General features: G+C 44.2%; 1 protein-coding gene across 1 annotated transcript in view; it reads left to right on the top strand.

The window, feature by feature from the left end:
• Positions 1 to 27,500, top strand: part of LOC110490910 (catenin delta-2-like) — a 190,731-nt gene that overhangs the window by 129,703 nt on the left and 33,528 nt on the right. Inside the window, exons 4-6 of the mRNA XM_036945607.1 lie at positions 19,701 to 19,818; positions 22,659 to 22,841; positions 27,135 to 27,308. Of these exons, the coding sequence (XP_036801502.1) occupies positions 19,701 to 19,818; positions 22,659 to 22,841; positions 27,135 to 27,308 (475 nt within the window). The remainder of the gene's footprint in view (positions 1 to 19,700; positions 19,819 to 22,658; positions 22,842 to 27,134; positions 27,309 to 27,500) is intronic.

Here is a 27,500-nt window from a genome sequence, read left to right on the forward strand (position 1 = left end):
TCTCCTTCCAGACTCACACTAAGCATCTCCAATCCAAAATTAAATCTTGAATCGGCATCCTCTTTGGCAACAACGCATCCTTCACTCATGCTGCCAAACATACCCTCGTAAAACTGACTATCCTACCGATCCTTGACTTTGGCGATGTCATTTACAAAACAGCCTCCAACACTCTACTCAGCAAATTGGATGCAGTCTATCACAGTGCCACATATACTACCCACCACCGCAACCTGTACGCTCTCGTTGGCTGGCCCTCGCTTCATATTCGTTGCCAAACCCACTGGCTCCAGGTCATCTATAAGTCTTTGCAAGGTAAAACCCCACCTTATCTCAACTCACTGGTCACCATAGCAGCACCCACCTGTAGCACGCGCTCCAGCAGGTATATTTCACTGGTCACGCCCAAGGCCAATTCCTCCTTTGGCCGCCTCTCCTTCCAGTTCTCTGCTGCCAATGACTAGAACGGAACGAACTGCATAAATCACAGAAGCTGGAGACTCATATCTCCCTCACTAACTTTAAGCACCAGCTGTCAGAGCAGCTCACAGATCACTGCACCTGTACATAGCCCATCTGTTAATACCCCATCCAACTACCTCATCCCCATACTGTTATTTAATTAATTTTTTTGCTCCTTTGCACCCCTTTATCTCTACTTGCACTTAATCATCACTCCAGTGTTTATTTGCTAAATTGTAATTATTTCGCCACTATGGCCTATTTATTGCTTTACATCCCTTATCTTACCTCATTTACACACACTGTATATAGACTTTTTTCTATTGTTTTATTGACTGTATGTTTGTTTATTCCATGTGTTACTCTGTTGTTGTTTGTGTCACACTGCTTTGCTTTATCTTGGCCAGGTCTCAGTTGTAAATGAGAATTTGTTCTCAACTAGCCTACCTGGTTAAATTAAGGTGAAAAAAAAAAATAACACTGTCCCACATCTTAAAACACTAGCGTCCCACCTCGACAACTTTCTGTGAAATTGCAGAGCAGCAAAATCAAATTAAATTACTATAAATATTCATGAAATTTTCATGAAATCACAAGTGCAATACATCAATATAAAGCTTAACTTGTTGTTAATCCAGCCGCCATGTCAGATTTCAAAATGGCTTTACGGCAAAAGCAAACCATGCGATTGTCTGAGGACAGCGCTCAGCACACCAAACATTACAAACAGCCAAGTAGATTAGTGTCGAAAGTCAGAAATAGCAATAAAATTCATCACTTACCATTGATGATCTTCGTATGGTTGCACTCACAAGACTCCCAGTTACACAATGTTAGTTTTGTTCGATGAAGTCCCTAATTATGTCTAAAAACCTCCATTTTGTTGCCGCGTTTTGTTCAGTAATCCAATGGCTCAAATGCAGTCACAAGAGGCAGACGAAAATTCCAAATAGTATCTGTAAAGTTCGTAGAAACATGTCAAACAATGTTTATAATCAATCCTCAGATTGTTTTTAGCCTAAATAATCGATACTTTTTCAACCGGACAATAGCGTCGCCACTATAAAAGAAAATCAAGAAAGGCACGCTCTCAGGATTGCGCACCAAACAGGTTGGGGATTTTCTACTGGCCTCTCATTGAAACTGCTCATTCTCCCTCATTTTTTCAGAATAAAGGCCTGAAACAATGTCTAGAGACGGTTCACAGCTAGTGGAAGCCATAGGGAACAGAAACTGGGTCCTATACCTTTAAATGGTGGATAGGCTTTCAATGGAAAAACACCCATTTCAAAATAACAGCACTTCCTGGATGGATTTTCCTCAGGCTTTCGCCTGCCATTTCAGTTCTGTTATGCTCACAGACCTTACTTTAACATTTTTGGAAACTTTAGAGTGCTCTCTATCCAGATCTACCAATTATATAGCTAGCTTCTGTGCCTGAGTAGCAGGAAGTTTACTTTGGGCACGCTTTTCATCCAAAATTCCGAATGCTGCCCCCTATCCCAGAAAACTTAAGTCAGGCAGCAATATAGTGCGCTGCCAACCCACAGCACTCTGTGTCTCCCCCAACAGAAACTTAAGGTCTTTGAAATCTTGAATAAGGCTTTCAAATTTGGGGAAATGACACTCCCTGTCTCGGGTTCTGCTGTGGTGCAGTTGAACAGCCTTTCCTCTACAGGAAGCCAGGTTATCCTGTCTTTCTCTTTCCCCTTTCTCTATTTCTCTTTCTCTCCCCTCTCTCTCTCTCTCTCTCTCTCTCTCTCTCTCTCTCTCTCTCTCTCTCTCTCTCTCTCTCTCTCTCTCTCTCTCTCTCTCTCTCTCTCTCTCTCTCTCTCTCTCTCTCTCTCTCTCTCTCTCTCTCTCTCTCTCTCTCTCTCTCTCTCTCTCTCTGTTCAATTCAATTTAAGGGGCTTTATTTACAATGGTGTTCGTTCATCACTGATTGATCTTTTCTTGCAGCAACAGGTCATACATCTTGCTGCTGTGACGGGACACATATGGGAGATTTGTTTTGTTTTGGGTTTGTTTTCAAATTCCTTGTTGATCTGTGCAATCTGAGGGAAATATGTGTCTCTAATATGGTCATACATTGTGCAGGAGGTTAGGAAATGCAGCTCAGTCTCCACCTCATTTTGTGGGCAGTGTGCACATAGCCTGTCTTCTCTTGATAGCCAGGTCTGCCTACTGAGACCTTTCTTAATAGCAACGCTATGCTCACTGAGTCTGTACATAGTCAAAGCTTTCCTTAAGTTTGGGTCAGTCACAGTGGTCAGGTATTCTGCCACTGTGTACTCTCTGTTTAGGCACAAATAGCATTCTAGTTTGTTCTGTTTTTTTTTTTTTGGTAATTCCTTCCCATGTGTCAAGTAGTTATATTTTTGTTTTCTCATGACTTTGTTGGGTCTAATAGTGTTGCTGTCCTGTGGCTCTGTGGGGTGTGTTTGTGTTTGTGAACAGAGCCCCAGGACCAGCTTGCTTAGGGGACTCTTCTCCAGGTTCATCTTTCTGTAGGTGATGGCTTTGTTGTGGAAGGTTTGGGAATCGCTTCCTTTTAGGTGGTTGTAGAATTTAATGGCTTTTTTTGGGGATTTTGATCATTAGCGATACCCGCTAATGATTCTGCTCTGCATGCATTATTTGGTGTTCTACGTTGTACACTAATGATATTTTTACAGAATTCAGTATTCGGAGTCTCAATTTGGTGTTTGTCCCATTTTGTGAATTGTTGGTTGGTGAGCGAACCCCAGACCTCACAACCATAAAGGGCAATAGGTTCTATAACTGATTTGAAGTATTGTTAGCCAGATCCTAATTGGTATGTCGAATTTTAAGTTACTTTTGATGGTTTAGAATGCCCATCTTGCCGTCTCTCAGATCGTTCAAAGCTTTGTGGAAGTTACCTTTGGCGCTGATGTTTAGGCCAAGTTATGTATAGTTTTTGTGTTCTCTAGGGCAACGGTGTCTAGATGGAATTTGTATTTGTGGTCCTGGCGACTGGACCTTTTTGAAACACCATTATTTTTGTCTTACTGAGATTTACTGTCAGGGCCCAGGTCTGACAGAATCTGTGCAGAAGATCTAGGTGCTGCTGTAGGCCCTCCTTGGTTGGTGACAGAAGCACCAGGTCATCAGCAAACAGTAGACATTTGACCTCAGATTCTAGTAAGGTGAGGTCGGATGCTGCAGACTGTTCTAGTGCCCTCGCCAATTTGTTTATATATATATATGTTGAAGAGGGTGGAGCTTAAGCTGCATCCCTGTCTCACCCCACGGCCTGTGGGAAGAAATGTGTGTGTTTTTTGCTGTCACCATCGTCGTATGAGTGAGACCAAGGTGCAGCATGGATAGAGTTCCACATATTTTTTATGAACTGAAACTCACCAAAACAAAACCACAAACAACCAAACGAACCGTGAAGCTACTAGTGTGCACACAGGCACCTAACTGTAGACAAGATCCCACACCAGAAAGTGGGAAAGGGCTGCCTAAATATGATTCCCAATCAGAGACAACGATTAACAGCTGTCTCTGATTGGGAACCATATCAGGCCAACATAGACATACAAAACCCCTGGACATACAACAACTCTAGACATACATAAAAAGCTAGACATACAAACACCTAGAGTACCCGCCCTAGTCACACCCTGACCTATCCAAAATATATAGAAATCAGAGATATCTAAGGTCAGGGCGTGACACTAACCGCATACTTGTTGTTTGTGTTCATGGACTTTATCTTGTTGTATGTTTTTCCCCCAAAACCACTTTCCAAGAATAGCAGACCCTCATGCCAAATTGAGTCAAAGGCTTTTTTTAAATCAACCAAGCATGGGAAAACTTAGCCTTTGTTTTGGTTTGTTTGTTTGTCAATTAGGGTGTGCAAGGGGAATACGTGGTCTGTCGTAAGATAATTTGGTAAATAGCCAATTTGACATTTGCTTAGTACATTGTTTTCACTGAGGAGATGTATGAGCTTGCTATTAATGAAAATGCAGAGAATTTTCATGAGGTTGCTGTTGACGCATATCCCACAGTAGTTATTCTGGTCAACTGTGGCTCCACTTTTGTGGATTGGGGTGATCAGTCCTTGGTTCCAAATATTGGGGGAGATGCCAGAGCTAAGGATGACATTAAAGAGTTTTAGCTTAGCCAATTGGAATTTGTTGTGTTAATGTCTGTTCATTTGATCATTTCATTTAGGATACCATCAACACCACAGGCCTTTTTGGGTTGGAGGGTTTTTATTTTGTCCTGGAGTTCTTCAAGGTAATTGGAGAATCCAGTGGGTTCTGGTAGTCTTTAATATTTGATTCTAAGATTTGTATTTGATCATGTATATGTTTTTGCTGTTTGTTCTTTCTTATAGAGCAAAAAGATTGGAGAAGTGGTTGACCCATACATCTCCATTTTGGATAGATCATTATTTGTGTTGTTGTTTGTTTAGTGTTTTCCAATTTTCCCAGAAGTGGTTTGAGTCTATGGATTCTTCAATTACATTGAGCTGATTTCTGACGTGCTGTTCCTTCTTTTTCCGTAGTGCATTTCTGTGTTGTTTTAGTGATTCACCATAGTGTCTATGTTTTTGGTTGGACAGGTTTCTCAATTTCTTTCTTAGATTTTTGGATTCTTCATTAAACCATTTGTCATTGTTGTTCATTTTCTTTGGTTTTCTATTTGGGATTTTTAGATTTGATATGGAAGCTGAGAGGCCAAATATACTGTTTAGGTTTTCTACTGCCAAGTTTACGCCTTCACTAGAACAGTGAAATGTTTTGTCCAAGATGTTGTCTAAAAGGGATTGAATTTGTTGTTGCCTAATTGTTTTTTGGTTGGTTTCCAAACTACATTCCTTCTATCTATAGCATTTCTTAACATTACTAAATTCCTTTGGCTTTGATGCCTCATGATTGAGTGTTGCTCATTTCAAGTAGAGTGTGATTTGGCTGTGGTCTGATGGGGGTGTCAGTGGGCTGACTGTGAACACTCTGAGAGACTCTGGTTTGAGGTCAGTAATAAAGTAGTCTACAGTACTACTGCCAAGAGATGAGCTATAGGTGTACCTACCATAGGAGTCCCCTCAAAGCCTACAATTGACGATGTACATACCCAGCGTGCGACAGAGCTGCAGGAGTTGTGACCTGTTTTTGTTGGTTATGTTGTCATAGTTGTGCCTAGGGGGACATATGGGAGAGGGAATGCTGTCACCTCCAGGCAGGTGTTTGTCCCCCTGTGTGCTGAGGGTGTCAGGTTCGTGTCCGGTTCGTGTCCGGTTTAGGTCGCCAGAGACTAGTACATGTCCCTGGGCCTGGAATTGATTGATTTCCCCCTCCAGGAGTGAGAAGCTGTCTTCATTAAAGTATGGGGATTCTCTTGGGGGGGATATAGGTAGCACACAAGGACATTTTTCTCTGTTAAGATTTCCTTTTGAATTTCTAGCCAAATGTAAAATGTTCCTGTTTTGATTAATTTAATGGAGTGAGTAAGGTCTGCTCTACACCAAATGAACATCCCCCTGAGTCCCTTCCCTGTTTCACACATGGTAGTTTGGTGGATGGGACTACCAGCTCTCTGTAACCTAGAGGGCAACCAGTGGGTCCGTCTCCTCTATATCAGGTTTCTTGTAGGATGACAATGTCTGTATTTACAGACACAGGCCTTGGATATTCCAGGGTGAGATAGTGAAGGCTTTGTGTTCCATAAAGTGTCCAATGTTGTTGGTCGTGGTATTTTGCCTCAAGCCAGTAAGTGTGAGCAGAGCCTGCTGAGCATCTAGTACATGCCATTGGCTTGGGCTAGTTTAAGAGTGGTTGCTGGGCCTGTTTTCCCACTCACGGCCTGGGCGTATGTGTGACTTCCATGTTGAGGCCCTCTTTGCGGGGGTGGGGTGCATGGGGTGGCCAGGAGGGGCATAGGTCTGATCTGAGGGGGCCTAAATGGGGTGTGGGCGTGGTTGACTTGGGGTTGTTGATTGGTTGGGGTGGGGATGTGTATGTGGCTGGTGGTGTTGTGGTCTGGATGTAGGTCCTCTCGGCGTGAGTCCTCTATGTGTAGGTCCAGGGGAGGCTGCAGGTCTGGGAGAGTGTCTCAATGCTCTGGGCGGGGTGTCTATTGATCTGTTGCTCCTGTGTGAGGTGTTGGGGCTGCGTTTGAGAGCGATGTCCTTTAGAGTTCAGGAGAAGAAGGGCGCTGCTGCCTTGTATAGGCGGACCTGGTCATAGAAGCTGTTCAAGTCCAGTGTGGAGTGATGGGCCAGGAAAACATTTGGTTTTGAGGCACAGTCCCGGGAAATTCTTGCGTTTTCCCGCTGTATTGTAGCAGGGTGGAAGACTTTTCGTGGTAGCAGGGTGGAGATAACCACTTGTGTATTGGGGAAAGTAGAGGAAGCTTTTTCAGTCACTCCCTTCAGTGCTGTGGCCACCCTTTCCTGCTGTGTTTTCAGGTCGTTCGTGCCTGTGTGTATTATTATGTGGCTAGGTGAAACTAGTTGGTCCTCAGACAGAAGGTCTAGGGCAGGCTGGGTGTTTGGACACCAGAGTTTAGACACACTGCGTTTGGGAAAAAGTTATTTTTCTTGTATATATTTCCCATTTCAGTCCATAAGGAGTACAATCTGTCTTGTGTATGTCCTCAGTGGGTGTGGGGGGGTTGTCAGGAGGGCTATCAGGGTGGCTGACAAGGGGGGATGCTCAGAGGGGGTGAGATCCTCTGGGCTTGGGGTTCTTCATTTGTCTGTTCTGCTGTGATGTTGAGGCTATGGTCAGGGTCATGTTGTGGACTGTTCTGCTGTGGTGTCGAGACTTTTGTCGGGAGCTGAGGTGGGCTGTTCTGCTGGCTTCTCTGCGGGGGTGGCCACCTCTCTAGTGGGTTGTTCCCTGTCACACGCCATCCCCCTCAACCTCTCCTCCAGTAGTCTGATCCTCTCCTCTTGTGCTCTGTTCTTCTCCTGCTCTTGCTCCACAGTCCAGAGTGCAGATATGTCTCTTTCTACCTCCAGCTCTCCGGGTCTGGTTAAGGGGTGTTGTTGTACTGGACTGTTGTCTGGGTCTGTGCTGACTGGAATGTAATCACCTGCTGTTCCAGCTCCACCTGCCTTACCTCCAGCTGGGTAGATGTATCCTTCATTTCAATGAGAGGGTAGTACTCTGTGCTGGGAGGTTGACTTTCCACTTTGGGTTGCTCATCTGTGGAGTTATATAATGAAGAGGTCTGGACTGACCCGCTCTGGGTGGTGGTGTCTTTCTCAGAGGAGAGCTTCTCCTGCTTGGCTAAATATTTGATTATGTAAAAGTCCATCTGAAACTGTTTGGGGTTGCCCTGTACCAATACTGTTCCAGACTTATAGAGATTTATATTAGCTGAGTCAGAGTTCTCATTGTCTCATTGTCTAGTACCCTGAGTTTCCACCCCTCGTTAACACCCCCTCTCTTAAAAAAGGGGTAGTGTGCCAATATAGTACTGTGCCATGCCAGGGGATTGTTTGTGGGACATGTTCCGGATAGCATCGGACAATAACATTGATGTATACGCTGATTCGGTGAGCGAGTTTATTACTAAGTGCATCGGTGTGTGGTACCCACAGTGAATATTAAAATCTTCCCCAACCAGAAACCGTGGATTGATGGCAGCATTCGTGTAACGGCTGTTGGAAGGAGTGGAGGACCAAAGTGCAGCGTTGTACGTGTTCATGTTTATTTATTGAACTGAACACTAAATACAAAAATAACAAGAGAATAAATTAAACCGAAACAGTCCCGTAAGGTGCAAACACTGATACGGAAAACAACTACCCACAAGACACAGGTGGGAAAGGGCTACCTAAGTATGTTCAGTTCAAAAAATCTCGAGACAGTGGGTCTCGACCCCGCCCTGTGCAACTGGGTCCTGGACTTTCTGACGGGACTTTCTGAATAAGGGAATTCATATGTTTAAAGTAATGACTAAAGAATTCCATAATTATTAGATTATGTAACATCTATAAGAATAATTAGACTAACGTAATTATTAGATTATGTAAAGTAAAATGAATTAGAGTGATAGACTAAAGTCCAACAAGGTTTGGTGAAGACAAGTTAAGGGAGAGAAATCTGTGTGTGACTAAGAAAACACAGAGGACAATTGAACTATACATGACCTGACCTGGTTGGAACTATTGAAATCTTATGACAGGAAAGAGACCCTGTCAAGGTCCCTCTAATCTCGGGAGGGAGGGAACGGTATGGAACTGCCAGCTTGGTAGTGATAAACGAGGAATGTGGACTGTGGGGAAAGATACATCCCACCTACTGTTTGTGTGTCTGTGTGTGAGTGTAATCCCCCTACTGTTTGGGGGTCTGTGTGTGCGTGTAATCCCCCTACTGTTTGGGGGTCTGTGTGTGCGTGTAATCCCCCTACTGTTTGGGGGTCTGTGTGTGCGTGTAATCCCCCTACTGTTTGGGGGTCTGTGTGTGAGTGTAATCCCCCTACTGTTTGTGTGTCTGTGTGTGCGTGTAATCCCCCTACTGTTTAGGGGTCTGTGTGTGCGTGTAATCCCCCTACTGTTTGGGGGTCTGTGTGTGCATGTAATCCCCCTACTGTTTGGGGGTCTGTGTGTGCATGTAATCCCCCTACTGTTTGGGGGTCTGTGTGTGAGTGTAATCCCCCTACTGTTTGGGGGTCTGTGTGTGCGTGTAATCCCCCTACTGTTTGGGGGTCTGTGTGTGTATGTGTAATCCCCCTACTGTTTGGGGGTCTGTGTGTGAGTGTAATCCCCCTACTGTTTGGGGGTCTGTGTGTGAGTGTAATCCCCCTACTGTTTGGGGGTCTGTGTGTGTGTGTAATCCCCCTACTGTTTGGGGGTCTGTGTTTGAGTGTAATCCCCCTACTGTTTGTGTGTCTGTGTGTGAGTGTAATCCCCCTACTGTTTGGGGGTCTGTGTGTGCGTGTAATCCCTCTACTGTTTGGGGGTCTGTGTGTGCGTGTAATCCCCCTACTGTTTGGGGGTCTGTGTGTGAGTGTAATCCCCCTACTGTTTGGGGGTCTGTGTGTGAGTGTAATCCCCCTACTGTTTGGGGGTCTGTGTGTGAGTGTAATCCCCCTACTGTTTGTGTGTATGTGTGTGAGTGTAATCCCCCTACTGTTTGGGGGTCTGTGTGTGCGTGTAATCCCCCTACTGTTTGGGGGTCTGTGTGTGCGTGTAATCCCCCTACTGTTTGGGGGTCTGTGTGTGAGTGTAATCCCCCTACTGTTTGGGGGTCTGTGTGTGAGTGTAATCCCCCTACTGTTTGGGGGTCTGTGTGTGAGTGTAATCCCCCTACTGTTTGGGGGTCTGTGTGTGCGTGTAATCCCCCTACTGTTTGGGGGTCTGTGTGTGAGTGTAATTCCCCTACTGTTTGGGGGTCTGTGTGTGAGTGTAATCCCCCTACTGTTTGGGGGTCTGTGTGTGAGTGTAATCCCCCTACTGTTTGGGGGTCTGTGTGTGCGTGTAATCCCCCTACTGTTTGGGGGTCTGTGTGTGAGTGTAATCCCCCTACTGTTTGGGGGTCTGTGTGTGCGTGTAATCCCCCTACTGTTTGGGTGTTCTGTGTGTGCGTGTAATCCCCCTACTGTTTGGGGGTCTGTGTGTGAGTGTAATCCCCCTACTGTTTGGGGGTCTGTGTGTGAGTGTAATTCCCCTACTGTTTGGGGGTCTGTGTGTGAGTGTAATCCCCCTACTGTTTGTGTGTATGTGTGTGAGTGTAATCCCCCTACTGTTTGGGGGTCTGTGTGTGCGTGTAATCCCCCTACTGTTTGGGGGTCTGTGTGTGCGTGTAATCCCCCTACTTTTTGGGGGTCTGTGTGTGAGTGTAATCCCCCTACTGTTTGGGGGTCTGTGTGTGAGTGTAATCCCCCTACTGTTTGGGGGTCTGAGTGTGAGTGTAATCCCCCTACTGTTTGGGGGTCTGCGTGTGCGTGTAATCCCCCTACTGTTTGGGGGTCTGTGTGTGAGTGTAATCCCCCTACTGTTTGGGGGTCTGTGTGTGAGTGTAATCCCCCTACTGTTTGGGGGTCTGTGTGTGAGTGTAATCCCCCTACTGTTTGGGGGTCTGTGTGTGCGTGTAATCCCCCTACTGTTTGGGGGTCTGTGTGTGAGTGTAATCCCTATACTGTTTGTGTGTCTGTGTGTGCGTGTAATCCCCCTACTGTTTGGGTGTCTGTGTGTGAGTGTAATCCCCATACTGTTTGGGGGTCTGTGTGTGCGTGTAATCCCCCTACTGTTTGGGGGTCTGTGTGTGAGTGTAATCCCCCTACTGTTTGGGGGTCTGTGTGTGAGTGTAATCCTCCTACTGTTTGGAGGTCTGTGTGTGCGTGTAATCCTCCTACTGTTTGGGGGTCTGTGTGTGCGTGTAATCCCCCTACTGTTTGGGGGTCTGTGTGTGAGTGTAATCCCCATACTGTTTGTGTGTCTGTGTGTGCGTGTAGTCTCCCTACTGTTTGGGTGTCTGTGTGTGAGTGTAATCCCCCTACTGTTTGGGGGTCTGTGTTTGCGTGTAATCCCCCTACTGTTTGGGGGTCTGTGTGTGCGTGTAATCCCCCTACTGTTTGGGGGTCTGTGTGTGTGTGTAATCCCCCTACTGTTTGGGGGTCTGTGTGTGAGTGTAATCCCCCTACTGTTTGTGTGTCTGTGTGTGAGTGTAATCCCCCTGCTGTTTGGGGGTCTGTGTGTGCGTGTAATCCCCCTACTGTTTGGGGGTCTGTGTGTGCGTGTAATCCCCCTACTGTTTGGGGGTCTGTGTGTGAGTGTAATCCCCCTACTGTTTGGGGGTCTGTGTGTGAGTGTAATCCCCCTACTGTTTGGGGGTCTGTGTGTGAGTGTAATCCCCCTACTGTTTGGGGGTCTGTGTGTGAGTGTAATCCCCCTACTGTTTGGGGGTCTGTGTGTGAGTGTAATACCCCTACTGTTTGGGGGTCTGTGTGTGTGTGTAATCCCCCTACTGTTTGGGGGTCTGTGTGTGCGTGTAATCCCCCTACTGTTTGGGGGTCTGTGTGTGCGTGTAATCCCCCTACTGTTTGGGGGTCTGTGTGTGCGTGTAATCCCCCTACTCTTTGGGGGTCTGTGTGTGAGTGTAATCCCCCTACTGTTTGGGGGTCTGTGTGTGAGTGTAATCCCCCTACTGTTTGTGTTTCTGTGTGTGTGTGTAATCCCCCTACTGTTTGGGTGTCTGTGTGTGAGTGTAATCCCCCTACTGTTTGGGGGTCTGTGTGTGAGTGTAATCCATCTACTGTTTGTGTGTCTGTGTGTGCGTGTAATCCCCCTACTGTTTGGGGGTCTGTGTGTGCGTGTAATCCCACTGCTGTTTGGAGGTCTGTGTGTGAGTGTAATCCCCCTACTGTTTGGGGGTCTGTGTGTGCGTGTAATCCCCCTACTGTTTGTGTGTCTGTGTGTGAGTGTAATCCATCTACTGTTTGTGTGTCTGTGTGTGCGTGTAATCCCCCTACTGTTTGGGGGTCTGTGTGTGCGTGTAATCCCACTACTGTTTGGAGGTCTGTGTGTGAGTGTAATCCCCCTACTGTTTGGGGGTCTGTGTGTGCGTGTAATCCCCCTACTGTTTGTGTGTCTGTGTGTGAGTGTAATCCATCTACTGTTTGTGTGTCTGTGTGTGCGTGTAACCCCCTTACTGTTTGGGGGTCTGTGTGTGAGTGTAATCCCCCTACTGTTTGGGGGTCTGTGTGTGAGTGTAATCCCCCTACTGTTTGGGGGTCTGTGTGTGAGTGTAAACCCCCTACTGTTTGGGGGTCTGTGTGTGTGTGTAATCCCCCTACTGTTTGGGGTCTGTGTGTGAGTGTAATCCCTCTACTGTTTGTGTGTCTGTGTGTGAGTGTAATCCCCCTACTGTTTGGGGGTCTGTGTATAACCCTAACCCTAACCCTAACCCTAACCCTGTGTAAGTAGGTGGAGAGGTGGGAGGTATAAAATGACATGTCTTTGCAGTTTTTGACTCTAGAACGTTCTCTGAATAAACCTTACGTACCTCTTGCAGAAGCTGAGTCTTTGCCTAATTATTATTAAAACCAGGGTCTTACAAACCTCTGGGATTGGTCAAAGCTGACCACCCCCCCGTTCAGCTGGAAAGGTGGCGCAGGGAATTCAAAAATATTCTTTAGAAATATTTAACTTTCACACATTAACAAGTCCAATACCTCAAACGAAAGATAAACATCTTGTTCATCTACCCATCATGTCAGATTTTTTTCATGTTTTACAGCGAAAACACAACATATATTTATGTTAGACCACCATCAAACCAAAGAAAAAATGCAGCCATTTTTTCCAGCCAAAGATAAAATCACAAAAGCAGGATTAGAAATAAAATGAATCACTAACCTCTTGAAAATCTTCATCAGATGACAGTCATATGACATGTTACACAGTACATTTATGTTTTGTTCGATAATATGCATTTTTATATCCACAAATCTCGGTTTACATTGATGCCATGTTCAGAAATTCCTCCAAAATATCCGGAGGAATTATAGAAAGCTACGCCAGATAACAGAAATACTCATCATAAACTTTGACTAAAGATACATGTTCTACATATAATTAAAGATACACACACTGGTTCTTAATGCAACCTTGTTGTGTCAGATTTTTTAAAAACATTACGGAAAAAGCCTAACATTGCAATAATCTGAGACGGCGCTCAGACGTAACCACCATGTTGGAGTCAACAGAAATACGAAATTACAACATAAATATTCCCTTACCTTTGATGATCTTTCATCAGAATGTAGTGCAAGTTCCACAATAAATCGTTGTTTTGTTCCATAATGTCCAATACTAGTGTCCAAGTAGCTGCATTTGCTATCACTTTCAGCTCACGTGCCCAAAAACTGACTGCTGGTCCAAGATAACTCGCACGAAAACTTCCAAAAGATATATTCCAGGTCGAATAAACTGGTCAAACTAAGTAGAGAATCAATCTTCAGGATGTTATTATCATATATATCCAATAACGTTCCAACCGGATCATACGTTTTCAGCTGGAGCCAAATGGAACAGAGAAATGTGCCACAGCAAAATGGCATTCTGTCGGGACACTGACTATTTTCCCTCCCATTAGGTCAAAGTTCACAGCAAATTGTCTATTACACGTTCTACTGAATGAGGACATCTAGTGGAAGGCATAGGAAGTGCTTCCAGATCCATATCTTGTTGGGAAAGGAGGGGGCGATGACTTTCAGAATTTCACTTCTTGTTTGGAAGATTGTCTGCCCTATGAGTTCTGTTATACTCACAGACATAATTCAAACAGTTTTAGAAACTTCAGAGTGTTTTCTATCCAATAGTAATAATAAAATGCATATATTAGCAATCTAGGACAGAGTTTGATGCAGTTCACTATGGGCACGCAATTCATCCAAAGTGAAAATACTGCCCCCTATCCTCAACAAGTTTTAAATAATTGTTTAGTTATCATCATTGGGATTGAAAATTCTGGTGATAGTGTAGGAAACAACATGTCCACCTCGCTTATCCTGGGTTCTCAGCTCTCTCCAGTACTCCCTGTTTACCCATGACTGCATGGCCATGCACGCCTCCAACTCAATCATCAAGTTTGCAGATGACACTACAATGATAGGCTTGATGACCAACAATGACGAGGCAGCCTACAGGGAGAAGGTGAGGGCCCTTGGAGTGTGGTGTCAGGAAAATAACCTCACACTCAACAAAACAAAGGAGATGATCGTGGACTTCAGGAAACAGCAGAGGCAGCACCCCCTTATCCACATTGACGGGACAGTAGTGGAGAAGGTGGAAAGTTTTAATTTCCTCGGCGTACACATCATGGACAAACTGAAATGGTCCACCCACACAGACAGCGTGGTGAAAAAAGTGCAACATCGCCTCTTCAACCTCAGGAGGCTGAAGAAATTTGGCTTGTCTCCAAAAACACTCGCAAGCTTTTACAGATGCACAATCGAGAGCATCCTGTCGGGCTGTATCACCGCCTGCAGGACACCTAAACCACCCGATGTCACAGGAAGACCATTAAGATCATCAAGGACATCAACCACCCGAGCCACTGCCTGTTCACCCCGTTATCATCCAGGAGGCGAGGTCAGTACAGGGTGCATAACAGCTGGGACCAAGAGACTGAAAAACAGATTCTATATCAAGGCCATCAGACTGTTAAACATCCATCACTAACATTGAGAGGCTGCTGCCAACATACAGACTCAATCTCTAGCCACTTTAATAATTGATCAGTTGATGTAAAAAATTTATCACTAGTCACTTAAACAATGCCACTTTATATAATGTTTACATTACTCATCTCATATGTATATACTGTACTCTATACCATCTACTGCATCTTGCCTATGCCGTTTGGCCATCGCTCATCCATATATTTATATGTACATATTCTTAATCATTCCTTTACACTTGTGTGTATAAGGTGGTTGTTGTGAAATTGTTAGATTACTTGTTAGATATTACTGCACGGTCGGAACTAGAATCACAAGCATTTCTTTACACTTGCATTAACGTCTGCTAAACATGTGAATGTGACCAATACAATTTGATTTGATTTGGAAGATGAGGTTGCTGATGTTCCCATTTTTATAATAGTCAGCAAAAAGTGTCTCTTGATTTTGCATAAGGAGCTTCATTTTGTGATATTTTCTTGCCTTATCATTCTTGACATGCACAGGGTACTGTATTTTAATTGCCTCTGAACAGCGGGAGGCAGCTTCTAAGGCCTCTCCATTTGGTTGGAGTAGACTGTTCCACTCTCCTGCAATTGTTGGGCTAAAGGGCTTTGACACCTCTCACTTGACACGTCAGTGCTAATTAAAGTTGTATCAAGCTTGGCAGCATTCATTTAGCATTCAGTCCTTATAAAGTAATGTAATGCATTTTTGTTCTTGGCTTTTGGAAAATAAAATTTTGCTTCAGACTAAACATTACTCACTCAGTTCCAGGTTGGATGGTGTTTTCAGGTTTATGTTGTTTTCCAGAGCATTTGCTGTACAGCATTGGAATAATAATCTTTGGTAGTTGGAAGCCTTCCAGGTGATTCCGTAATTCGGTCCAAAATCAGGTTCTAGGTTTTGAGTTTTGATTTGGAGTGGAGGGTAGTATCCTGTATATGTCCTGGTAACATAGTGAAGGTTATGTTGTAGAGGGTAGCATCCTGTATATATTCCTGACAAAAAAATCCAAGTTTATCTAACTATGAATCTATATTTTTTAAGAACATGCTAAAAAATGCAGGAGTTCATCTGATCATGACCTCTCTCTCTCTCTCTCTCTCTCTCTCTCTCTCTCTCTCTCTCTCTCTCTCTCTCTCTTTCTCCCACCCCCTCTCTCTCTCTCCCCTCTCTCTCTCCCCTCTCCCCTTTCTCTATTTTCTCTCTCTCTCCTCTCTCCCCTTTCTCTCTCCTATCTCCCCTCTCACTCTCTCCTCTCTCCCCTTTCTCTATTCCTCCCTCTCTCTCTCAGTTGATAGCTGTGTAATATAGACAGATAGCTGTGTAATATAGACAGACAGTGTGTGCCTGTGAATCAGACTATGCCAGTATTGTCAATCAATCAAATGTATTAATAGAGCCCTTTTGAACAACAGCAGGTGTCACAAAGTGCTTCTACAGAAATCGAGCCTCTCTATTGTCTCTCTCCCATAGTGACATATATCAGATTTGGACTTTGGCTTTAATATGTCACGTTAGAGACCATACAGTCTGTTTCTAGCTTATTACACATTCCACACCACCATGTTCCTCAACATTGTTTCTCAACCTTTCATTAAACCAGGAATCGGCCAGCTTTGGGCCCATGTTCCTAGGGGGATCGCTCACATTATAATTAGCACTTGTGACGTGACTAAATCAGTGTGAACTCTGAACTATGACAGCTCTGCAGCCATGTTAATTAAAGTTTAGACAATGGTCTACGTGTCTTACTCCTGGTGGAGCTCATGATAGGCTCTATCGACAACCTACCCACAGCAGAAGGAGGTGAGACCAGGGCTGTGTCCTCTCCACTGGATTAAAAGTGTGTGTGTGTGTGTGTGTGTGTGTGTGTGTGTGTGTGTGTGTGTGTGTGTGTGTGTGTGTGTGTGTGTGTGTGTGTGTGTGTGTGTGTGTGTGCGTGCGTGCGTGCGTGCGTGCGTGCGTGTATCCTTACAGCTTCATTAAAAACTAGAACTAGAGCACACCAAGCTGGCTATGAATGGAAACACACTGTTTTTTAACCCATCTCTACTCAATAACCACACTGTTTATAACCCATCTCTACTCAACCACACTGTTTATAACCCATCTCTACTCAATAACCACACTGTTGCATAGCAATGATAGAACATTTGAATAATCTAATGTGAGTGTTTGAATATGAATAAGGTTTGAGGTTGATCAGGTTGATGAATCAGCATATTTAAACATTTACATGTACTGTACATTTGAATAATTTAGCAGACGCTCTCATCCGGAGTGACTTACAGTTAGTGAGTACATATTTTTCATTCGTAAATGATCAAAACAAGGTGTCAGACTTATTTCTGATTAATCACAATAATATACTTGAGGTGAATTGATATCAGAGTTTAAATCGGGCAGAACTAAAGTGTTGGTTGACAGCGAGACCAGAGTCCGTCTATGGGTCTGTACTCTACTGTATAATATGCAGGGTTGGCATGGTTACTTTCCAAATGTAATCCGTTACAGTTATTAGTTACCTGTCCAAAATTGTAATCAGTAACGTAACTTTTGGATTACCCAAACTCAGTAACGTAATCTGATTACATTCAGTTACTTTTAGATTACTTTCCCCTTAAGAGGCATCAGAAGACAAAAATGTATGTTACCAATTGAACGACATCTATTGCAGGATAAATCAGTGTTAAAGTTTACATAGCTGGCCTTTTAGCGCATTTTACACTGGCTGTCCACTGGTTTCAAAAACAATGATTGATAGGCAGCTTAAACTTCTGTAATTCAACCATTATTGAGTTGAAATACACATTTAGATTTGTGAACAGCCCTCCACAACAACCCCAATCCGTAAAGCACAAATAGCTAAATGAGAGAGCAGCAGTGTGATTCACATCAACGTGCTTTGTAGATATCAATAATAAGTGATATCCATATCACTGTAGACTACACCACTGCTGTCATCCTTACTTTCAAGCGTTTATTACAGTTGGATAATCTTTGGATGCCGACAGCAGTCACACCATTGGAAGACATACAGTAGCTTGGACTGTAGCCTACAAAAGCCTATTCCTGCTCTTTTCCCACAATCCATCAAACACATTTGGTGTGTCATCATAGTGGTCTCTGACTTGAGGTCAGACTCACTCAGGTGGAACACACTTAAACTTGCACCTTTTTTAAATGCTAATTTGAATGTAATTGTGTAAAACAGTGTCAACAATTTTTTTCTCGCAAACATCCTTTCTGAATTTAAAAGTGATCCTCGAAGTAATCATCTAGTTTCTCAAAAGTATCTGTAATCTGATTACAATATTTTTGCTGGTAACGTAACAGATTACAGTTAGTTTTTTGTAATCCCTAATATGTAACGCATTACATGTAATCCGTTACTCCCAACCCTCATAATATGCATGTTTGATATTCAGAGAGCAGAGGAGATGACTTGAGCTTTAGTGTCAACACAAAGCCCAGAGCTGACTGTCTGTCTGCTAATAACTAAGACACATGATTGGCTTCAGTACACTCTGATAGGATGATGGATTCTGCTCTCACTTCATTTTTCTGACTGATGAATGGCTTAATTAATTCATGCACTACATGTGACCAAAGGTATGCGGACAGCTGCTTGTCAAACATCTCATTCCAAAATCATGGGCATTGACATAGAGTTGCTGTAACGACTTTCTTCGGTAGAAGGAGAGTCGGACCAAAATGCAGCGTGTAGATTTCGATCCATGTTTAATAACCCAACGTAAACACGAATCAATACAAAAGAACGTAATGAACGAAAACCGAAACAGCCTAATTCTCGTGCTCATAAACACGGAACACGGACATAAGGACACTAAGGACATTTACCCACAAACACACAGTGAAGCCCAGGCTACCTAAATATGGTTCCCAATCAGAGACAATGACTAACACCTGCCTCTGATTGAGAACCATATCAGGCCAGACATAGAAATAGACAAACAAGACATCCAACATAGAATGCCCACTCAGCTCACGTCCTGACCAACACTAAAACAAGGAAAACACACACGAACGATGGTCAGAACGTGACAGTTGGTCCCTCCCCTTTGTTGCTGTTACAGCCTCCACTCTTCTGGGAAGGCTTTCCACTAGATGTTGGAACATTGCTGCGGGGACTTGCTTCCATTCAGCCACAAGAGCATTAGTGAGGTCGTGCACTGTTGTTGGGTGATTAGGCCTGGTTCGCAGTCGGTGTTCCAATTCATCCCAAAGGTGTTCGATGGGGTTGAGGTCAGGTCAGGGCTCTGTGCATGCCAGTCAAGTTCTGCCCCACCAATCTCAACAAACCATAGCTGTATGGACCTTGCTTTTTGCATTGTCATGCCCCCATGCAGGAAAGAGCCTTCCCCAAACTGTTTCAAAGTTGAGAGCACAGAATCGTCTAGAATGTCATTGTATGATGTTAAGATTTCCCTTCACTGGAACTAAGGGGCCTAGCCCGAACCATGAAAAACAGCCCTAGACCATTATTCCTCCTCCACCAAACTTTACAGTTGGCACTATGCATTCAGGCAGGAAGCGTTCTAATGGCAACCGCCAAACCCAGATAGGTCCGTCGGAATGTCAGATGGTAAAGTGTGATTCGTCACTCCAGAGAACGCATTTCCACTGCTCCAGAGTCCAATGGAAGGAGAGAGATGTGTTACGCTGGTTAATGTATACATTTCTGCCTCTGTCATCTGGGAATTGCATTGAATTAAATGTTACAATTGATTAGGCTCTGAATGCGCTGTAAACAGAGCCAGGTAATAAATGTAGTGTGTATTACTATCCAATGGGAGATTGCATGGTGCGAGGTTCAGACGGCTTCAGCCCCATGGGTACCTGTCTGAGACAGATACGGACACATATAAATGCAGGTTTGCAGGCACATAATGTGGCACGCAGATACACACATTATCATTAACACACCGACTTTTATTCTGGTTCGATTCTTCGTATAAACATCATTCCCAAAGTTATAGAGAGTCACGTTGGTCTCAGACCCCACACACTGTCTGACCTGTCCCCATCCTTCTGTGTTTCAGGAATGTGAGTTCTGCAGGAGAGGAGGCCAGGAGGAGGATGAGAGAGTGTGACGGACTGACAGACGCTCTCCTCTACGTCATACAGACCGCTTTGGGCAGCAACGACATTGACAGCAAGGTGTGTGTGTAGTTTGTGTGTGTGTGTGTGTGTTGTGTGTGTGTGTATTTGTGTGTGTGTCCATCAGTTCAATAGTAGATAAACAGCTTTGTGCATGGCTACCTTCTCAAGGTTGCTGCAGCACAGTCTCTCTAAATGGCATTTCTTAATCATTGTCTAACATCCCACCCATCTCTGCTGTCTGCCCAATCATAGGAGGGCTCTGGTGTCTCCCCAGTAATAATGATTGATTGGCAAGCACTGGGGCCAATGGCCATTGTCATTGACTGGTCCCAAGTTATTAGCAGACATAGACAGGGTGACACTTTTCATTCTTTTTGTGGACTTTCTGTCCTCCTGGTCTCTCTTTCTTTCTTCCCCTATTCTGTCTTTCTATTTCATACCCACTTTCTTTCTCTACCTTTATCATGTCACTCTGTTCAAAAAGGGAAATTAAAGGGAATTAAATCTGTTGTTTACTTCTGGAGTTGTTTACATGTTGATTACCTCTGGAGTTGTTTACCTGTTGTTTACCTTTGGAGTTGTTTACCTGTTGTTTACCTCTGGGGTTGTTTACATGTTGATTACCTGTGGAGTTGTTTACCTGTGGAGTTGTTTACCTGTTGTTTACCTCTGGAGTTGTTTACCTGTTGTTTACCTTTGGAGTTGTTTACCTGTTGTTTACCTTTGGAGTTGTTTACCTGTTGTTTACCTCTGGGGTTGTTTACATGTTGATTACCTGTGGAGTTGTTTACCTGTGGAGTTGTTTACCTGTTGTTTACCTGTGGAGTTGTTTAGCTGTTGTTTACCTGTGGAGTTGTTTACCTGTTTTTTACCTGTGGAGTTGTTTACCTCTGGAGTTGTTTGCCTGTTGTTTACCTCTGGAGTTGTTTACCTGTTGTTTACCTGTGGAGTTGTTTGCCTGTTGTTTACCTGTGGAGTTGTTTACCTGTTGTTTACCTGTGGAGTTGTTTACCTGTTGTTTACCTGTGGAGTTGTTTACCTGTGGAGTTGTTTACCTGTTGTTTACCTGTGGAGTTGTTTACCTGTTGTTTACCTGTGGAGTTGTTTACCTGTGATGTTTTCAGAGGAAAGTAACTCTCTTCTTCACTCCTCTAACAGTTCTAACAGATAAGGCCCAAGGTCTGTTCTTATAGGATCTAGTTGAAGTGACTTGGTGTTTGTATTACGGCTGTAATGTCATTGAAATCATTTAGTCAGTCAGAGTATTATGTTCAATTACGTTCATTATAGTTGTTTGTGTAAATTATCAGTCTGAGAGACTCTTCTATAAAACAGACAGAGTCGTCTGAGAGGATTAATGATTTTTCTTCGTTATTTCCAAGTGGTTTACTTTCCATATTGCTCCCATACGCCACGTTTCTGAGTGATAATTCACAGATGTACACGCACACGCACACGCACACACACACACACACACACACACACACACACACACACACACACACACACACACACACACACACACACCTCTGCTGTTTCGGCTGTGTCCTCTTCTGACACCATGTTAAATGGAGCTTGATACGATGCTTCGGGCTCAGTCATTATTCCTCATTTGAAAGAATTTCTTTAACATAATTTAAAAGTTAAGAGTACATCCCGATTCATGGATGGAATTGGGCACTCTTCCTTTTAAATGCCCCTTCACTCACACACACACACACACACACACACACACACACACACACACACACACACACACACACACACACACACACACACACACACACACACACACACACACATTTTGGCAGGGTGGGAAGTTAGCTCATGTGGGAAGTTAGATTTGCGTGGGAAGTTATATTTGTTTGGGAAGTTATATTTGTGTGGGAAGTTCTATTTGTGTGGGAAGTTATATTTGTGTGGGAAGTTATATTTGTGTGGGAAGTTATATTTGTGTGGGAAGTTAGCTCTTGTGGGAAGTTATATTTGTGTGGGAAGTTAGCTCTTGTGGGAAGTTATATTTGTGTGGGAAGTTATATTTGTGTGGGAAGTTATATTTGTGTGGGAAGTTATATTTGTGTGGGAAGTTATATTTATGTGGGAAGTTATATTTGTGTGGGAAGTTATATTTATGTGGGAAGTTATATTTGTGTGGGAAGTTAGCTCTTGTGGGAAGTTATATTTTTGTGGGAAGTTAGCTCTTTGGGGAAGTTATATTTGTGTGGGAAGTTATATTTGTGTGGGAAGTTAGCTCTAGTGGGAAGTTATATTTGTGTGGGAAGTTATATTTGTGTGGGAAGTTATATTTATGTGGGAAGTTATATTTGTGTGGGAAGTTAGCTCTTTGGGGAAGTTATATTTGTGTGGGAAGTTATATTTGTGTGGGAAGTTATATTTATGTGGGAAGTTATATTTGTGTGGGAAGTTAGCTCTAGTGGGAAGTTATATTTGTGTGGGAAGTTATATTTGTGTGGGAAGTTATATTTGTGTGGGAAGTTAGCTCTAGTGGGAAGTTATATTTGTGTGGGAAGTTAGCTCTTGTGGGAAGTTAGATTTGTGTGGGAAGTTAGCTCTTGTGGGAAGTTATATTTCTGTGGGAAGTTAGCTCTAGTGGGAAGTTATATTTGTGTGGGAAGTTAGCTCTTGTGGGAAGTTATATTTTTGTGGGAAGTTAGCTCTTTGGGGAAGTTATATTTGTGTGGGAAGTTATATTTGTGTGGGAAGTTATATTTGTGTGGGAAGTTATATTTGTGTGGGAAGTTAGCTCTAGTGTGAAGTTATATTTGTGTGGGAAGTTATATTTGTGTGGGAAGTTAGCTCTAGTGGGAAGTTATATTTGTGTGAGAAGTCATCTCATTTGTAGGATAAATATTCTAACTCTGATGCCTCTCCTGTAGACCATAGAGAACTGTGTGTGTATCCTGCGTAACCTGTCCTACCGACTGGCAGCGGAGACATCTCAGGGCCAACCGCTGGGTTCAGAGGAGCTAGACGGTCTCCTGTGTGATGCCAACGGACGTGACGGAGAGACCTCAGGCTGCTGGGGCAAGAAGAAGAAGAAGAAGAAGGGACAGGACCAGGTGGGGAAGTTATACACAGAGAGAGAGAGAGATTCATCAGGTGGGACGTTATACACAGAGAGAGAGAGAGAGAGAGAGAGAGAGAGATTCATCAGGTGGGACGTTATACACAGAGAGAGAGAGAGAGAGAGATGCATCAGGTGGGAAGTTATACAGAGAGAGAGAGAGAGAGGAGAGAGAGGAGAGAGAGAGAGAGAGAGAGAGAGAGGAGAGAGAGAGAGAGAGAGAGAGAGAGAGAGAGAGAGAGAGAGAGAGAGATGCATCAGGTGGGAAATAACACACAGAGAGAGAGAGAGAGAGAGAGAGAGAGATGCATCAGGTGGGACGTGAGAGAGAGAGAGAGAGGGGCACCGACACACTGTATCACACAGTGCAGACACACATATGTGCATAATATCATATGTTGATATTAGCAGACAGACAGTGCAGACAGACAGTCCAGGCAGATATACAGTGCAGACAGACATACAGTACAGGCAGACAGACATACAGTGCTGGCAGGCAGGCAGACAGACAGACAGTCCAGGCAGACAGTCCAGGCAGACAGACAGTCCAGGCAGACAGTGCAGACATACAATGCAGACAGATATACAGTGCAGACAGACAGCCCAGGCAGACAGTGCAGGCAGGCAGGCAGACAGACAGTCCAGGCAGACAGTGCAGAAAGACAGTGCAGACACACAGATGCCATATGGTACAAGGTTCCTCCAAGCCATATCACTTGTTCCCTGCAGGAATGTTCTGATGGGAATCAAAGCAAAAGATTCCAACAGAGAACATTAAAAGAACATAAACTATTGTAGTGTAAACGGGGAGATGAGAATTTGTGTCTCTGTTTTTATGTTGGCTCAAACCTTTATTTTTTCTCTTTTTTTTGTGTGGGGGGAGGTCAGCTTTAATATTGCAGATAGATTGTGGCTTCCATCAATGTAATTGCTGCATAATTTCCAATCCTCCACATTTCTATTGTAAATATACAGTACTAGTCAAAGGTTTGGACACACCTACTCATTCAAGGGTTTTTCTTTATTTGTACTATTTTCTACATTGTAGAATAATAGTGAAGACATCAAAACTATGAACTAACACATATGGAATCATATAGTAAACAAAAAAGTTTTTAAGAAATCAAAGTAGCCACCCTTTGCCTTGATGACAGCTTTGCACACTCCTAGCATTCTCTCAACCAGCTTCACCTGGAATGCTTTTCCAAAAGTCTTGAAGGAGTTCCCAAATATGCTGAGCAGTTGTTGGCTGCTTTTCCTCCACTCTGCGCTCCAACTCATCCCAAACCATCTCAATTGGGTTGAGGTCGGGTGCTTGTGGAGGCCAAGTCATCTGATGCAGCACTCCATCACTCTCCTTCTTGGTCAATTAGCCCTTACACTGCCTGGAGGTGTGTTGGTTCATTGTCCTATTGAAAAACAAATGATAGTCCCACTAGGTGCAAACCAGATGGGATCGCGTATCGCTACAGAATGCTGTGGTAGCCATGCTGGTTCAGTGTGCCTTGGATTCTAAAGAAACCACTGACAGTGTCACCAGCAAAACACCCCCACACCATCACACCTCCTCCACCATGCTTCACGGTGGGAAGTACACATGCGGAGATAATCCGTTCACCTACTCTGCATGTTTCTTGTCCCGAGCAAGTCTCTTCTTCTTATTGGTGTCCTTTAGTACTGGTTTCTTTGCAGCAATGTGACCATGAAGGCCTGATTCACATAGTCTCCCCTGAACAGTTGATGTTGAGATCTGTCTGTTACTTGAACTCTGTGAAGCATTTTCTTGGGATGCAATTTCTGAGGCTGGTAACTCTAAGGAACTTTATCCACTGCAGCAAAGGTAACTCCGGGTCTTCCTTTCCTGTGACGGTCCTCATGAGAGCCAGTTTATTAATAGCTCTTGGTGGTTTTTGCGACTGCTATTGAAGTAACTGGACTGTCGTTTCTCTTTGTTTATTTGAGCTGCTCTTGCCATAATATGGACTTGGTCATTTGCCAAATAGGGATATCGACTGTACACCAACACTACCTTATCACAACACAAACTGATTGGCTCAAACGCATTAAGAAGGAAAGAAATTCCACAAATGAACTTTGAACAAGGCACACCTGTTAATTGAAATGCAATTTCAGAGGACTTTCCTCATGGTGCTGGTTGAGAGAAAACCAAGAGTGTGCAAAGCTGTCGTCAAGGCAAAGGATGGCTACTTTGAAGAATCTAACATCTAAAATCTATTTTGATTTGTTTAACACTTTTTTGGTTACTACATGATTCCATGTGTGTTATTTCATAGTGTTGATGTCTTCACTATTATTCTCCAATGTAGAAAAACCCTTGAATGCGTAGGTGTGTCCAAACTTTTGACTGGGACTGTATATACAATTATCTATACTGTATTTAATATATTTTAATATATTTCCCTTTATTATTTTCTCCAAACCCTACTACCCCTCCCCTTATTGGAGTAAACTAATAAACATTAACACTTGGGCTTCTACGTCCAGCTTATACATCTATATACATTTTATAGACACGGTATATTTTACAATAGTTATATTTTTTTGTTTTTTTTGTCCCATCCTTAACATCCTTAAGCTCTACTCAACCCCTCCCATCTATCTATGAACACCATCCAGTCCCACCCTTCAGCTCTACTCAACCCCTCCCATCTATCTCTGAACACCATCCAGTCCCACCCTTCAGCTCTACTCAACCCCTCCCATCTATCTCTGAACACCATCCAGTCCCACCCTTCAGCTCCACTCAACCCCTCCCATCTATCTCTGAACACCATCCAGTCCCACCCTTCAGCTCTACTCAACCCCTCCCATCTATCTCTGAACACCATCCAGTCCCACCCTTCAGCTCTACTCAACCCCTCCCATCTATCTCTGAACACCATCCAGTCCCACCCTTCAGCTCTACTCAACCCCTCCCATCTATCTCTGAACACCATCCAGTCTCACCCTTCAGCTCTACTCAACCCCTCCCATCTATCTCTGAACACCGTCCAGTCCCACCCTTCAGCTCTACTCAACCCCTCCCATCTATCTCTGAACACCATCCAGTCCCACCCTTCAGCTCTACTCAACCCCTCCCATCTATCTCTGAACACCGTCCAGTCCCACCCTTAAGCTCCACTCAACCCCTCCCATCTATCTCTGAACACCATCCAGTCCCACCCTTCAGCTCTACTCAACCCCTCCCATCTATCTCTGAACACCGTCCAGTCCCACCCTTCAGCTCTACTCAACCCCTCCCATCTATCTCTGAACACCGTCCAGTCCCACCCTTCAGCTCTACTCAACCCCTCCCATCTATCTCTGAACACCATCCAGTCCCACCCTTCAGCTCCACTCAACCCCTCCCATCTATCTCTGAACACCATCCAGTCCCACCCTTCAGCTCTACTCAACCCCTCCAATCTATCTCTGAACACCGTCCAGTCCCACCCTTAAGCTCCACTCAACCCCACCCATCTATCTCTGAACACCATCCAGTCCCACCCTTCAGCTCTACTCAACCCCTCCCATCTATCTCTGAACACCATCCAGTCCCACCCTTCAGCTCCACTCAACCCCTCCCATCTATCTCTGAACACCGTCCAGTTTTGATTTCTATTTGCTAGATGTCTTTCAAACCGTTCTTTCCTCCAACGCACTCCAATCACTACTGCTGCTTAACAATTCACTCAGATGCCTTCCCACAGACCACTTGTATGGTCTGTTCCTCACAAGATATGAAGGCTTTGTCCAATCAGCTCAACTCTCATTCACTCTACAGTAGTTGCAAACAGTGAAAAACACAAGATGTCTCCAAAAAGTTTCCCCCATTTTCAGAACTGTTAGGGAGTATTCTCTTTGCTGCTTCTGCTGTATTTATGTTTTGAAGATCTTCTATCATAAAACCTCTAGAGGGATGAGAATCTATAGCACATGCATCCTGCCTGTAGAGCCTCCAGTTGTGAAGATGTAGGGAACTGTGGCACAATTCCGCTGTAGACATAAAGGGCACCTCTTTGATTGTTTGATGAAAGAGAAAAGTGTTCTATCTATAGCATATAGAGTCAGAGCTGTTGCCAGGAGGGTGTGCTGCCTACAGAAGTGGGGAACATATACATTGCCTATGAAGGCCACTGAAATAGCTGTGGAGAAGGAATACTTTACTGGATATACATCATGGTATGATTCTTGACCTCGCTCTCTCCTTCTCTATCTTTATCTCCCTTTTTCTGTCATCATCCTTCCTTTTTCCTTACCCCCACAACCTCTCTCCCCTCTCCTCCAGTGGGACGGTGTAGGTCCTCTCCCAGACTCAGCTGACCCACCTAAAGGAGTCCAGATGTTATGGCATCCGTCCATAGTGAAGCCCTACCTCACCCTGCTGTCAGAGTGCTCTAACCCTGATACACTGGAGGGAGCAGCTGGAGCCCTGCAGAATCTGGCTGCAGGCACCTGGAAGGTATGGGGGTCCTTTAGTCTGTCTCCTGTTCTCTTTGCAGGGGTGAGTCAGTCTAAGTCTTCCCCCTCTCTCTCCAGTGGTGCATCAGTCTAACTCTTCCCCCTCTCTCTCCAGTAGTGCATCAGTCTAAGTCTTCCCCCTCTCTCTCCAGTGGTGCATCAGTCTAACTCTTCCCCCTCTCTCTCCAGTGGT

The sequence above is a fragment of the Oncorhynchus mykiss genome, chromosome 15 (assembly GCF_013265735.2).
Source record: "Oncorhynchus mykiss isolate Arlee chromosome 15, USDA_OmykA_1.1, whole genome shotgun sequence".
Classification (NCBI taxonomy): Eukaryota; Metazoa; Chordata; class Actinopteri; order Salmoniformes; family Salmonidae; genus Oncorhynchus; species Oncorhynchus mykiss.